General features: G+C 39.7%; 1 protein-coding gene across 4 annotated transcripts in view; it reads right to left on the bottom strand.

The window, feature by feature from the left end:
• Window positions 1–248: 248 nt before the first annotated feature.
• Window positions 249–15,784, bottom strand: part of CCDC88C (coiled-coil domain containing 88C) — a 95,650-nt gene continuing 80,114 nt past the window's right edge. Inside the window, exons 21-31 of one of the 4 annotated variants that reach the window (XM_063160104.1) lie at window positions 15,571–15,714; window positions 14,060–14,246; window positions 13,690–13,835; window positions 12,437–12,526; window positions 11,421–11,662; window positions 7,274–7,456; window positions 6,825–6,908; window positions 5,977–6,045; window positions 4,890–5,191; window positions 3,728–3,943; window positions 249–2,524 (exon numbers count right to left, since the gene is read on the bottom strand). In XM_063160104.1, the coding sequence (XP_063016174.1) occupies window positions 1,511–2,524; window positions 3,728–3,943; window positions 4,890–5,191; window positions 5,977–6,045; window positions 6,825–6,908; window positions 7,274–7,456; window positions 11,421–11,662; window positions 12,437–12,526; window positions 13,690–13,835; window positions 14,060–14,246; window positions 15,571–15,714 (2,677 nt within the window). In that variant the 3' untranslated portion in view covers window positions 249–1,510. The remainder of the gene's footprint in view (window positions 2,525–3,727; window positions 3,944–4,889; window positions 5,192–5,976; window positions 6,046–6,824; window positions 6,909–7,273; window positions 7,457–11,420; window positions 11,663–12,436; window positions 12,527–13,689; window positions 13,836–14,059; window positions 14,247–15,570; window positions 15,715–15,784) is intronic. The other 3 variants (XM_063160105.1, XM_063160106.1, XM_063160107.1) reach the window with 3 other exon arrangements.

Here is a 15,784-nt window from a genome sequence, read left to right as displayed (position 1 = left end):
AGAGTGAATTGTAACTCACTTATTATTGTATGTTCAACCCTCCTGTAGTCTTCACTAAGAAGGTGACAACCAAACAAAAAGACTCCTGGTACACCTTCTATGTTATAAAAACAAACCTAACTTCACCACATAGACATGAAAATCAATACTAAGGCTTGTGAAGAGCTGTTGCAGACAGACCTCCAGCACAGTCACTCACATTTTTGGGGGTTTTTGTTTTTCCAAGGACAAAAAGTAGAACACCAATCTGTTTTATTTTAGTCTTTATTATAAACAATTCTGTAGTTTTCAGAATGGGATTGCTACATATTAGATAACAAAAACATCAAATGAATCAGTTTTATCTTTTACTAAATTAAATCAGAACCAGCAAAAGAAGTATTTTTTTAAGAATTTAGTCTACTGCAAGAAGAACAGCTTTACAAACATGGAATTAAAGATACACATTTGATTATATATACATAAGCAGCTGATGACGCTCTGGACAGAAACATACAAAGAACTTCTTTGCACATAAATAGATTTTTTAAAGTATATTTCTTTCACATGTGTACAAAATTATTTTGCTTCTATACTGAGAAAAGTTCTTGGAGACAAACAAGGACTTCTAAGAGACAAAAGCCCACACAGGATGTGTGTGGGCTGTCATGCACAAAAGAATGTAATAATACAATTTACACAGCATTCTTATACAGTACTTGAGCTCCTTATATACATACTTACAAGACACTTTTGTACATGAGATGCCACCTTTGCAATTGGAATGGCACCTCCCCTGAAAGGCTGCATTAGTTCCAGTGTTTGTATAAAAGATAAAACAAGTTTCAAAAGGCAGCACCACTCTGCAGAGTCAAGGATCCACTGAGCTGCAGCTATAGTGAAGGCAGTGGGGTAATTCTGCTGGCTTCTGTGTTTACACAGCCCAAGTGGGAAAGGTTGAGATATGACCCTTGAAGTCTATACAATACCTTCTACAAGATGTGTCTGTGGCTAGAAAAACAGATTTTACCAGATCCATGGCTAAAGCCACACACTTTTGCTCTTCATCTCTTCTATGCTACTTAAGTAGATTCTGTCTTTGGGGGAGGAGTCTGGCTTTCAAATGACCTTTTCAGTATGGTTATTTACCAATGGTGGGGCTGAGTTTAGCACACACAGGACCTGTGAAACTTTTCTTTAATGCATGCAGAAAGAGTGCATAGTGCAGCAATGACAGGAGACCCTGCTAAGCTTCTGCTGGACTGGGGAATGCTCAGAACCTGTAAGAATCAGGTGCCAAGTTTGCTGTGAGATTAGGTCAGGCTTCCACTTTGTTTTAGGCACAACAGTGTCTGGAGGACTGCGGTTTTGCTCCTTGATTCTCTTTATCACACTTTGTCCAACTAGGAAAGAGTACCCAGAGAAAACTCAGAGCAACCTACAGGTGATGCCTTTTAAGACCTGACTGTCTAGATAAATGGTACCTAGACATCAGCCATACCAAACACACATGTTACAGTTACACTGTGGCTTACACACAGCCATACTCATACCAAACCGTCTGCTGATCCCCCTGGGGGTCAGGAGACCCAGGAGTGCTGCTGGAGCTGTTTCCTCTCACAGGCTCCTCCACAGCCCCAGAGCTGCTTTCCAACAGCTTACCCTGGCACTTGGTAAGGAGGGCATCACCCTGGCCTTGTCCTGGGGAAGTATTTGCCTCAGTGCTGCTGCAAACAGCTCTGGCAGGGGACACTGTGGCCACCTCCTCAGTACGAGGTGCTGACTTGGGTTTGACTTTGGAGGGCGTATGGGATGCAGATGAGAAGTGTTGCCCGGCGTTCACACGCTCTTGCTGCTGGACATTCAGACTGCTGCTGGATGCAGTGGGTGAGGCAGAGAACTGATGGAAGGAGAGTGGCCTCTCATCTTTAGGTGGGAGCAGGGAAAGGCGCCTCGCTTCGAGCTGCCGACAGCGGGAATCGGCACCTTGCACGGAACCCGCCGCCTTTGCGGACTGCGGCCTCTCCCTCAAGGGTGCCTGGGAGCTCGTTGGCACAGAGGCCCTGGTGCTCTGGCAGACAGTGTCCTTGCCCCCATGCAGCTCTGCTCCTGACTTCTGAGGGCTCTCCTGCCTGTAGGCCTCTGGGCCAGCAGCCCTGAGGAGGTCTGCAGAGGCCAAGCTGAATGCCCTGTTCAGCGATGTGCTCCTCCTGCCCGCGGTCCCGGGCTGCTGGGGCTGTGCCATCTGCCGCACCCCGCTGGCACACTGCTGATGTGCCGGGTGAGGGAGCTTAAGGGACCCTTGGGGGTTTGCCAGAGCATCAGGTTCAACTTGTCTCGGGTTTGGCTTCATGTAATTGTCAGGCTTAGCCATTCTTCCTTCTTCACCAGCCACAGCCATCTTCACAGTTGGAGCAACAAGACTAGTGGGCATCTTAGCAGCCTCCTTTCTGGATGGCTGAAGCAGCAAGTTTCCAGCAGCTGAAGGCTCATTTGCTTTCCTAAAATAATCACCGAGCAAGTCATCTCTGTTTGTGGAGGTGTCCTGGTGTGAGAAAATATGCATGTCACATTAAAGACAACACATTTTGTTTAAAGAATCATGCAGAACACTGTATTCACAAAATATTCCTTCCCACTTAACTTAAATCAAACACAATAATAGATTTTACATAGTGGAAACAGAAGAATGTTTAAAATGGGTATAAATCCAACCCAAGGAACAATGTGCTTATTGTAATTAGATTGTGACAACCTTGCTTGCCAGGTTAATTGTCATAATTTTAAAATAATTTTGGTTGCAACCTGGACAGCAGCTCTTTTGCTTCCTTTCACATCAGCCACTGTCACTTTAACATCAATATCATATTGATGACATCAGACATTAGAATCAGCAGATATCAATTATATCTGTCATATTCCAGAATATAGTTTATCGGGATAACTCTACTGTAACTTCAGGAATGTAACAGAAGTCAACACCTTGGGGAGATCTGCTAGCATTACAAAAAAATTTCATTCCTTCTTCATCGATTCCCCTCCCCTCTCCCATTCAATATGCGATGTATGTTAAGAGCTGCATGTACAATACAATGAAATGTACAAAAATAATTACAAAAATTGTTTGCCTACAATGAACTTACAAATTTCATGTCAGACAATTAACCTGGCAGTAAAAGAAAATATACAGTGAGTATTTCATGGGGATGGTCCATGCAATCAAAAAATGGTGATGTTTGAACAGCTGCCATTGTACTATTAGTAAAAGACATGCTCAGAACAGTTAAGGGACATGCTGTCATTACAAACAACAATGATAAACAAGCTCATGACATTTACTTCTTTACTCTTCTCTAGGGAGCATGTTTAAAGCTTAATACACTTATTTCACTATGTTCCAAATATTTCTTCCAGTCAAAAAACTCATTTTCCATAAGCAAACACCATCAATGGCAATAGTGCAGTGTGAAAATTTCTAAGCTCAACTAAGTGTTAAAGTGTTAAGGTTATTTTTAACTTTATTTAAACAGCTGTTATGGACATTAGCATTACAGAATGACGAGTCCTCCAAAAGCACGCATGTGTACGAACAAACGCTGCAAATGCTTCATGAGCAATTAATGCAAGTGATCTGGCAGCCTTTAAAGTAACAACTAGGAGTTACAGTATGCTTCTATAGGTATTAATATGCTAGCAAAAGCTGTGGTAAGTCAGGAGCTGTTGCCTTCATAATAAGAACAATGGATACCCTGGGGATATAGAATGAAGCAGATCTCCTATTTCCCCTGCCTGTTCTGTGCCTCATGCTGCTGGGATATGAAACACTGAGGACCGACTCGAGAGACTGCGAATGTTCCTGATGAATGGAAGGACATAGGGAGTAGCAAGAGGGATACAGGGCATCAGCTTCTAACAGAAACTGGTGTAATGAAATCATTTCACTCTCATTTAAACTGCGCCGATGCTGAAAAGGAACAGGATGACAGAAAGAATGAAAATGGACATGGTCAGGTAGTTACAGACACACAAAAGTAATAATTTTAAACATCTCGAAAAGCTAAGAATTGTACTTAGGGTAATGAGGGAATAGGAGGTATATTTCAACATTTCTGTGAAAATTCAAGGACCAGAATTTACTGATGCAACAAAATGGCACAGCTCTGCTGATTTCAATACTTTTACCAAGGCATTTATAAAACAGAAATCTCCATTCACTTAGACTATCAATTAACTGTTTTTAAGATACTAATCTGTTCAATAGTGCACTGCCTCACTATTGTACAGCATGTCTGAGCAATCAAAGACAAATGCCATCTTGAAAACAAACATTTAGTTCTTGAAAAGGGCACTTCAATGAGTGACATATTCTTGCAGTCACTGAACCAACAGGGCAGTGTCAGTCAACACACAAACATGGTGAAAGTATCAAAAACTTCCTTTTGCGAGAAGAGCCTGTCTCAAACACACTGATATTTTCAGATTATGAGATGGTTTTAACAACTGCATATTTTGCACTTTAACTGAAAATTATTCTAGGCTTCATTCCTAATTTTAGATTTAGCAGCTGAAAATTACACAGTTACATACCAGTTTATAAATAAAGATACCTGGAGCTGAGAACTGATGATACGAAACCATGACCGCAATTATTTGCTACAAAAGTACTTGCAGTGAATTATCTAATTTGCCATAGCTGACAAACAAAAATGAATTAACAGAGTGCTATATGAAAGCTAATTTTACCTTAGTTATTGAAACGGTCTCATTTGTTTTGCAAGATTCAATAGTACTTATGTATATGAACAAGGATCACCTTGTCTCTCTCTGTTTCCCTATGCCCTCATCCTCCTAAATCAGTTTTGAACAGTTTTTTGACATCTGAAATGGGCTATCTAGCTCTATTTACTTACACTTGGTAGAGACAGCCTGTTGCTCTCTTCCAAGAACTCTTCCAAAGTTACCATCTCACTGCCAGGCGAGGCAGATCGCTGCCTGCCTGTGTGACACTGGGATGGATTGCTCCTCTGAGGTATATCACAGGACATCAAACCATTCCTGTGGGAGGAGGACTCATGCCTGCTGCCAGGGCTAAAGAAAGCAGCAGCAGAGTGAAGGGAATACGTGTCTCGGAGCAAGACTGGTGCCTCTCTGCTTGGCACCATATCTTCACTGCTGAGGCTCTCAGTTCTACCATGGATATGGTCGAAGGAACCTGAGGAGAAGCATAAATACCATTAATAACAGTGCTCTGACATAATTTCAGTAGATTTCACACTCAGGTGGGAACTCATCATCCAGGGCTGTTTCCACACAGACTGGGTAGCATTTTTTACCTTCATTTTTTTTTCTCCTACAGAGCTCGAAGCAATCAGAGCTTTGAAAAATCAGGACTACTAAGTATCTTACAGCAACTTAAAAAAACACAATTACTTCACCAGAGAGTAAAAATAGCACTGGAGGCTAATAAAAGCCTTATATTAGTAAGATAATGTTGGGATGCCTCTTTACAAGCTGTGTGTCATTGAACCATCTCTCAGTCCTGGCTGTGTGATCTGAGAGTTACAACCTGACAGTGGAAAAGCAGAAAGCGGGTTTTTCCACAGTATCAGGTCTCTTGGCGTCCTTCAAGGATGCACAATTTGCAAAAGCAAATCTTGAGAGCACACTGATTCCCTGCACAAGCTGTGTGCAGAGTAAGAACCACAGAGATCTCTTGTTAGAGTCTAAGAGTGGCCTGATATTTCCCACAATACGATGCCAGTCAGACTGAAGCAAAACTCGACTGTCTGCCTTAAAAGCCACCCCTTGCCAGAATCAATCTTAGAAAAGCACTTCTTGCCAGCAGTTTTGATTCCTAAGACAGCCATGTCCAGATTGCATAATCATTACCATTTCAAAACAAGTCTTCAAAATTAATTGGAAGGAAAATGGCATTTTACACACAGTTTCATGGAATTTCACTTCCTGTTTGTCACAACTCAGCCGTAAAAGCTTTACCTTTCAAATTGAGAGGTGAACTACTGCTGGAAGCGTTCCTACTGCTCTCTAAACTGTTTGGCCTGGACACTGAAAAACACAAATCAAGCATTGAACAAACAGATCTTAAGTTCCTCTGATTCTCTAAAAGACTTGGCTACAGTCTCCCTTCTGAAAATAGGACCTGTGCAACTAAGTCACTTTGAAAACATTAACAGCATAATAAACACAGGATGCCAAGATCAGGACAGAGTAGAAAACACCTTCATTTTTCAAGTTGTTTAGGATCCATCTTGTTTATCTCATTTTTTGCACAAAGAAACATTCTAGGTTTTTACAGTAACTATAAAGTAATGCAGATACTGAAAAAGTTCAAGAATAAGTTGCTGTCTCTTTTTCAGTTTTCTTTGGAAGGAGCTGGTGGCCAGCTTGCAAATTCAGTTTTCCGCAAATTCAGTTTTCTGCAAATTCAGTTTTCTCTAAGCAGGCAGTGCTGCTGCTTCAACAGCATTCCAACTGTGGATCCACAAGCCCCACAACAAATTTCTCTTACTGCTGATTCACTCCCTTAAGTAAGGAATTAAACATTCTCCAGAAAAATCAACAACTAACCTGTAGGACATGCATTAAAAGGTCTGTTGGTGGTGGAAGGCAACTTGCCTCAATGCCAGCATTGCTTTGAAAATTCATTTTGGCAAAATATCCATTAAAAGCTTCAACAGAAAACCAGAAGCAGTTAGAATCCCATTCCCAAAATGGTGCTGAATTACTACATCTCCTTCTGTAATATAAATGCAACTAAACCACTCCAGGACAGCTCATGTGGATGCAATGAAACAAGTCTTAATGCAGATGTTTTGAGCACTCACATGTTACAAGCTTACCATGCCGTCTGGTGCTTGGAAACTCCACCTCTGGGGACTGCTCACACAGGTTATCTTCTGAATTATAGCCTGGAAAAGAACATAAAACTTATAAGGCCAACTGAACACAGAAAGGTTAATCCTTCAGGTCTGTCTCCAACACATTCTAGCTGTGTAGAAGACTGAGGTGATCAAGAGGGTTTTATAGGCCCATCTTCTAAGCACTGCGCCGGGAACCACTGAAGAACTGACTCTCAAATATGCTCCGCCAAGTTGATGACACTACAAGAGCGAGTAAACCCCACACCTCATCAATTAAACCATTCAGCAGATAAAGCAGGAGTGAAAATATCAGTGCTCTGAAAATATCAGAATTGAATGCCACTAGCAGCCTTGCAGGAACTGTGAAGCAGCCTGCCTGGCACTAGCAGCTGCTGTACCAAGTGCACACACACCTTTTGGCCTGCTCTGGAGCCTGGAGATGGGGGTGGAAGTGTGCACGTGAATGGCTGAGCTTGAGTAAGTCCTGGGACCCATTTCCACACAGCTGGCTTTTGCTGCAGAGTCTGCTGAGATTTCAGCATTATCATTGCTGCCTCCGTGATGGGAATTCCTTTTTTGCTTTAGGTCCATTAGCACTGGTGGGGAGAGAAGTAAATGAATAAGACTCAATGAAAAATAGCATTAGGGGAATTGTATTTATCTGCCCATACAAACATGACAAACAGGCACAAAGAAACTGCACAACAGAGGCGCTAATTTGGCAAGCTTTTCCATAAACAGTGCAATAGTGGATAGGAAATTTCTGCCACCAGCTTGTCAATCATGTGTGCTCTCTGTAAAGTGTGGGAGTGACAAGGGCTGCTTAGTGCCAGTGGGAGGGTTGATATTATACATGCAACAATTACTGTGAAAGGAGGAAGAAAAGGAGCAAAGACATGAATCCAGAGAAGATAAGTGAGGTGTGAAATTCCCATAACATTATTCCTCGCAGGTGCATTTTATAAGAACTTACTTCAGTAATAAAATAGAATAAGGAAAGAGTGACAGTAGTCATGCTCTTCCTCAAAGAAAAATAATGCTGATTCGAAAATTATCTATCATGATCCGTGCACTAAGCTAACTGCTTTCAGGTTTATATCTTTGCTGTGGATAAGAGCTCAGTCTTTACAAGGTTGAAACTCTGCTCTTACAATGTCCTGGTGCAATGATTTTTAAGTGAAGTTCCTAGGATCTTAGCAGGAGAATAACAAAAACGCTGCTAGAATATATTTTAGATTAAGAACCTGAAAAATTATTTTCTACTGAAAAAGCAGGTTAATTAATTTCTTGTAATGTCAATGTAATGCTTCAAGGCACACCTAGAACAAAATTTAAAACTATTTACTACAGAAAACATAACTAATGAGATCCAAGATTCTAGATTTTATATATTTCTATGGAATACTTGATTAAGTAACAAAAACTAAATGCTGAAAATGCAGCAGAGTGCAGCAGTCAAAATAAGCAACTTGCGGAGACAATGGACAGACAGTTCAAAGCACAGAGCAGCTGTGAAGTTGTATTAGAGGAATGGACCTATGTGCTGTCAATCTTAGGTGGCTCCTAGAAGCTGACTTCATTCAGGAACAGTATTTTCTCCCTAGGTCTGCATGGGCTTCACAGACTGGGCCAGCACTTGCTCTCAGAATTGAAACATATGCCATGCCTGCAGGGGCAACTACTGGCTAAAGGTTCACATGCAGATCTGTATTTCTAATTGACTTCCTAGATACACTTAACACCTTCCATGGATGCCAAAAAAATTAATTGCCCTGGAGACTAACACTCTGCACAAATCCCCAGATGGGCAACAAAAACCAGGCTGCTCTGCCAGAGTCCCTGATTGTGCCACTGGGGACAGTTCTGAGTGAGAAGGGAAACAAGAACTTCTGACCTCTCTGCTGAGCCCCTGGTAGCACACTGCCCGTGCTGCATCCAATTCTCTAACAGGTGGGGACTGGACCTGCACATTCATTTCAGAAGCCACTAGGTCATGAATATTAGGCAACAAGAATTCTGGGCAATGGATTAATGAAGGTTATTCCCAGCCTTAAGAGAACAAATCTACATTCTTCTTCCAAAAAAATCTGTTGAAACTGAAGCAGAAGAAACTGAAACGTCATCTCAATTCAAGATGGATTTTCTTAATTAGGACAAAACCTTGCTAAATATCAGGTCTGAATGTGAGCATCAAGACACTTGGCTGAGAATAATTTTTCCAGTAGCTTCCATTCAAAGCTAAACTACTCAAAAGCAGAAAAAGGTGTTACAAAACATTCCTTTTTGAAATCATTTAGTAGCACAGACTATTGGAAAAATCTCTGGAGCTTAGACTGTATTTTTATTTTAGTAGGACTACCACACTGTAGAAAGCATAGCAACAGCAAACCAGTTCAACACTAACTGGACACAATGCAAGTACATGACTGCAAGAAAATACTGAAGCGAATAGCAACTTCACTTACTGACAACATGCACCACAGCCAATATACATACGCAAACTGAATGCCATGGGGTCCCCTAAAGTATGCTGCATTGAAGAAATGATCCACAGTGTGCAAGAGTGATTCATCTTCTACAGGAAAAATTAAGTCCATGTTCACTAATCTTTGCTTGTATTTAGAGTATTGTATAGACATGCTGAGTGTCTCTATCAATGTGCGTGTTCTTTTAAGGCATGGGGGATTTTTTTTAATTTTTTTTTTTTAATATTTGTCAGAAATAAATGAAGATAAATGTTACAGAGAAGGTGTTAGAAAACTCCCAGTTCCGGGCAAGAAAGAATTTCATTAGGAGAGGATGGGATGTCGGAAGAAGACCAGAACCGGAGCCGATTAGAGAAAGACTGATGATTCGATGGAGACTTAGGAGACTTTTCTTTATCCTTGCTTTTGCTTCTCAAAAAGGCAATCTTTTTGCGCTGTGCAGCTAAATTGTTATCACCCAGGTATCCCAAAAAGAAGAAGAAAAAAAAAAAGTAAAAAAAAAAAAGCCTTATAAATAAAACTTAAAATGACTTAACACAGATTAAAGACTACACCACCAGTAAAAACAGAAAAGGCTAAAACAATGACCAACACCTATAATGGAGGACTGATGAATGCATAGCTAAACATATCTAATCTGAATTAAGGCATAGATTAACTCAGATTAAGGCATAGACTAACACATATATACAGTATTTAAGCAAGTCTACTAAGAAAGTACTGTTAGATCATTCAAAATGTTTTTGCTTTATAATATAAAATTAAATTGGTGTACATGTTACTCAGTGATAACACGCTCAAATTTCCCAGATGTCTCCTAGGCTTTAGTACTGGTGAGCCTCATCTCCACTTAAGTGTGTTTCATGTAGCATCACAATGAATGAAGCCCCAGAGACCTTCTGTTGTCTCTGGCACTCTGCAAGGGCCTTGTTCTGTGGCAACCCAAGCCCAGCTTCCCATGCTGAACTTAGGATGCATGTTAAACACCTGGAATCATATGGATGATCTTATTCCATAAAACATCTCTTTTTACTTTAAGTGAATAAATGACCTCAAAGAATTAGAGGAAGAGTTTTACCCAATTCAAAACAAAAGCTTCACACAGACAGGTTCTTGCAGTAGTTTATAATAAGAGTTCTTTTCTCAGCTACTCCCCTTCTGTTTCCCACCCCCCACAGCTGGAAGACAGGCATTATTATTCAAATATCAGTTTCAAAATTGTTTCTTGGAAAGTATTCCTGGAGTATGACAATCTATGTATACAAGCTGACAGAAGTTATCTCAATGGAATAAACAGAGCTTGGGACAAATATATTACCTTTAATAAGGATGAAAAGTATTTATTTTGAGAAACTTTCTTTTAAATTTCCCATAATTAGGAACATCGGATTTAATGCATAAACTAACTTAACAGAAAATCATTCCATCTTCCTTACATACTCCTTAGTGCTAAAAATATAATTTCATCATTTTACATGAAAAAACTCCTAGTTTAATTCTAAATCAAAACATGGTATTGTCTCCAAAATCCCACACTATGAATTGGTTATTTACAATAAATGGGTTATTTGTTCTGCACGTGCACCACCTGCTGGCAGTGGCTGTCAGCCAGCTCATGCCCCTCAAAGAGCCTGAACCACACACTATTCCATAATCCAGCTTTAAATGCTTTGCTGCAAAACCCCAGTAAATGAAGTATTAGAACCAACTTATTCAGTAACAATGTATTATGCAATACATCTGGGCAAACAGAGAATGAAGGGAGAAGTAAAAGATAAAAGGAAGAAGGCAAACTAAAACAAAAACAAACCTATTATCTTCTAGAGTTTACTCAAATTTCTAGCTTAGGGTTTTATGCATACTAAAACTTCTATTGTACTAAAAAAAAATCCACACAAACAGCCCAAAACCAAACAACTAACCAACCAAAAAAAAAAAACAAACCCCCACCAAAAAATCCTAAAACAAACAAAAAAGGACATAAATATAATGTGATTGGGCATTAACATATCCTATATATGAATTTTATTTTTTTTTAAATTCAGCTCATGAATTTAGGCTGGGCATTCCTTACCTTTGTTTGAAGAACACCCAGGGCTCTCTCTCTCTTCCACAGGGTCTGACCCTGGAGAGCTATTATCCTGAGCCTCGTGTTGATGTTTCAATTTTTGGGAGGCAGATGGAGAGTTTAGCATCTCTGGGGATTCACAATGCCATGTGGAGCTTTCTGCTGCTGGTTTCAACCGCTCCCTTGAGGTCTCCTTCTTTGGTTTGATAAATTTGACTAAGGCTCTGGCTCCAATCCAGGGGTTTTTCCTGATAAAGCAGGTTTTGTGAATGCAATCCAGAAAATGCTACAAGAAATACTCCCCAAAGAAGTTTACAGCTGTGCTAAAGCCATCAAGCCATCCTACATTTTTTGTTTACTGTCATGAATTGGTTTAAAAAATGCACCATGAATTTCACAGCACTTGAGATCCACTTCCCTCCTGAAGTCAAAATTACTTTTACAGAAATATTTCTTCAGCATGAGAAATGTGAGAAAGACAACTGTTCCCTCTGCTAGAAATCTAAACTACACATATGGGCCACATAAAGACATTCTTACAGTATGACAAGCTCCACTACAGGAACAGACTGAGGAGGAAAAATGAAAGCTGCTTTGAAGCCTCTTTGCTAAGGTTATCAGTCAGAACTATGTATAATGGAATTAATTTGGCTCTTTTTTGTTGTTTTTAGTGTAATTTTTAAGTCCTTCTCTCTAACAGACTGGTTATGCCTTGCTTTGAAAGAGCAGCTCTGAAAGCTCCTAGTGCTGCTTAGTCACATACTGGGAGCAAAGTGGTTCTTTCCCAATTATTTTGGGAGTTTCAGATTCTTGTATTAATACAGAGGGCCCCACATGAGGCCCTGTACTCTACATTAACTCAACCTGCTGCTTCAGGGAGTATCTTGCAGAGTGAGAGGGAAGAGACAAGTGGAGACGACACCACCCATCATTCAGATGAATTTTCTGTTATCCCCAGTTATGGAAAGCCCTTTCTTGCCCTCACTGATCTGTACAGCAGAATGAATCCATGTGGAACTTACTTTTTTGGAGCAGGATCATAGAACTTGTACTGGTCCATTATCTTCTCTTCAAGTTTTTCCTTATGTCTTCTTAAGGCATTCAATTTATCACTGTGAGGGGGGAAAACATATTCTGAGTCATCTGTATGAAATTAAGCATAATCAAAAAACTGAAGACCAAAAGCCACCAAGAGAAGAAAGAGACTGAAATATATTCCTATCTTGAACTTTCAGGATTCACAGTCTGTTTGGAGAGGGCAAATGCAAAAGCCTACCAACTATGCTGATGGGTGATTTTTGTGCAGAACAACAGTAGATGGTGGTGCAAGATTACTAACTAATATCTCAGGCACATTTTGTTTGGTGGGTGTTAAGACTAACTGTGGTTTTTACTGATTATTTTGTTAACCTACACAGGGAAGTTGGCAGATCTTATTTTCATTCAAGTAGTAAGGCAAATGCACCTCCATCATAGAACAGTCAGACACCAGGATAAACAGATCAGAGAACATCTGAACTGCATTCAACCTATTTCAGCAAACAATTTCTAACACTTCAACCATGTAAGCCAGTTGATATAAAACTCAACTCCGTAACTCCCATATCATCCTGATGTGCTTAAACTAAAATTCTTGGGATTAAGAATATTTTTATTCCTTCTTTCATACCTATAAGAGAAATTCACTGCAGTGAAAACAAGGTTCTTTGTAAACACACAGTATCTTTAAACAGGATATCTCACTTTGACATGTCAACCAGGGCATGAAGGACACAGCAATGTAGGTTGATGTCTGTATCCTTAAAAACAACATCAAAGCAGGTATTTCTTGAAATGCAAATGAAAAAAGCAAGAGGAGTATGAATATTTGCTATTCTTCAGGAACCTAAATACAAAATGACTCTTATAAGACTGTATTTTTGTTACAACTTGGCTGTTTTCCAAAACGTTAAAACTCTTTCCCAACCTCCTCTTCTTTGAGAAGTACCACTGGGTTTAGCATTCCATCTTTTCTAACTCTATTTTCCACATAGGTTCATCTGTATTATTTGAAAAGAGCTGCCCAGGTGTTTTGTGAACAACCCTTTGGAGTAAGGCAATGCAGAAACATTTTGTGCTTTCTTCCATTACAGTTATCTCCTACCAAACATCCCCTTTTCCAACAGCTATCAAGCTATCAATCCACTGCCTGCTCTTCTAGTCCTGAAAGATCATTTGCATTCTATATTTCTCTAGATTACTTAAGGTTTCACAATTCAAATCTCTTTTTTCTTACATGTACTGTTTCTGTTCTTCATGATACTGCTCCTTGCTCTCCATGTTCTGCTCCAATAACATCTGATTCTGCTGGCTCAGCATCTGAATCTGGCTCAGGAGATGATGGTTTTCTTCTTCCAGATTTCCCTTTAGCCGGGACAGGAGCTATGAAACAAGACAAATTCATCTTTCCTCTCCATCTGGAGTGCGCCATAATCAAGATAACACAATAGCATGGCAACGTAAGATAAAAACTGTACACTTCAAACTATGTGGGGGTGTTGTTTCACAGTTTAACTTTCTATATACAGCACGTCCAAAGCTTCACACCATGTGTGGCAGCTCTCTAACCCAAAAGCAGCAGTAGCTGGGTATTCACAGCCACTCACCTCACAGTGGTTATCCAGCTTGGTCAGAGAGATATCCATGGATTGGTGCTGTTCTTTCAGCTCATCATAGCGAGCTTGCCAACGATTCAACTCCAGCTGAGAGTTGTTCAAGGAAGTTTTCAGCTCTTTAGTGTGTGAATGGAGCCCTTCATACTCTGCCTTTAGCTGGTTGTGCAAGAAATTCACCCTAAACACGAAGAAGAGAGCAGGCTTATGAAGGGCACTTCACAGAAATGACCTCACATTCAAAGACCACACCGTCAGTTTGCAGCTCTCAACACATCAAACATAGTTCCAAAGAGTAACTCCTAAGGACATTTTTATTCTAAGCATTTCATAAAATTTTAAGAAGTAGTGGTAACATTACAAAAAAACCCCAAATTTACAAAATAACTGAAAGGAAAATACATGAAAAATAAAACTGCTATTTCTTCAATATGGAAGAAACACACCACAGATTTCTGAGGCACAATGTATTCAAGAGCATTGGGATATAAAGGCAGATCTATTGGGCACAAATAAAGAAAACTCACAAGTTATTTTTTTATCCTGATGTATGAAATATGAGCATTTAAGTGTGAAACACTGTGGTGTTGTAAGAGGATACCGTGGCATTTTTTTACACTTTGAGGTAAATCTAAAAATGTCTACAAATACGGAAGGCATAATATTAAATAACTAAATGAACAGATTAAGTTCTGTATCTGCTGACAGATAAGCCTGGTTCTGCCAGCCCTGTAATCAACATTATGCAACATCTTTGTCCCTAAGTAAATGAATTAGGAACAGTAAACTTGAGAAAACCTCTCAAGAGCTCTGTACTGTTCTAAAGTACACTGGTACAATTGTAGCTCAATTTAAAATGTGATTTTTAAATACGATTCAAACTGACATTGCTTTAACTTGATGTGCTCTTGACTGCTCATTTGCACCAAACAGATTCTCAGAACACCTTTGTAGTATGAACAGGGCTACAGGGAGGTTTGTGGGTGAGGCTCTCAAAAGGGGCTCTGCCCTAAGTTAACAGCTACCCACTGATCAAGAGTTTCTAAGATTGCTTTTAATAACAGGAATGGCAATTTTCTCTGGACAGCAGAAAATAAACAGTGGTAACTCCTAGAGGTAAAATCATCCTGTGTAAAAACCACAGACCAGTGCTCCTCAAGGGGAAAAAAGCCAGTATAATTTGGGGCCTTGGCATTTGTAGTTCTGCCTAAAGGCAAGTGCTTGTATACAATTCACTGCAGAAAATGCTTTTGAACTGAACCAACCAAGCCTATTTTGTATGAACAAAGGTTTCAGGTCTGAAGCACCAAATAACAGTATCAGTTGACAGTATTCATGAAGCTGACAATCTTTAACAAGTAAAAATTACCAAATCAACAATACAAAATAGAGAAAAAAGAACAGACACGTTATATGAAGGTACTTCAGAGCTAATGCAACACATCCATGTTTTGCATAATTGACTTTTAATTGATATATTTAACAATTAAGCAAAGGAACCATACCTATCCAGTTCCTCCCTCAGCTTCTGATTTTCCCCAGTGGTTATTGCATTTGATCTTCTCTCTTGCTGCAGAACCTCTCTCTCATTTTTTAAAACTAATTCCAACTCTTCCAATTCTGCTTTGTGTTTCGTTAAACTGTTGTATCTGCAAAAGGAAGAACAGCATACACTCAGCTTTCATTGAAACATTTTTCTTCCTCTGAGTTAATATTTTT

The sequence above is a fragment of the Melospiza melodia genome, chromosome 6, assembly GCF_035770615.1.
Source record: "Melospiza melodia melodia isolate bMelMel2 chromosome 6, bMelMel2.pri, whole genome shotgun sequence".
NCBI classification, from domain to species: Eukaryota; Metazoa; Chordata; class Aves; order Passeriformes; family Passerellidae; genus Melospiza; species Melospiza melodia.
Note: the sequence above shows the minus strand (reverse complement) of the source record. Positions and strands in the feature narration are given on the sequence as shown.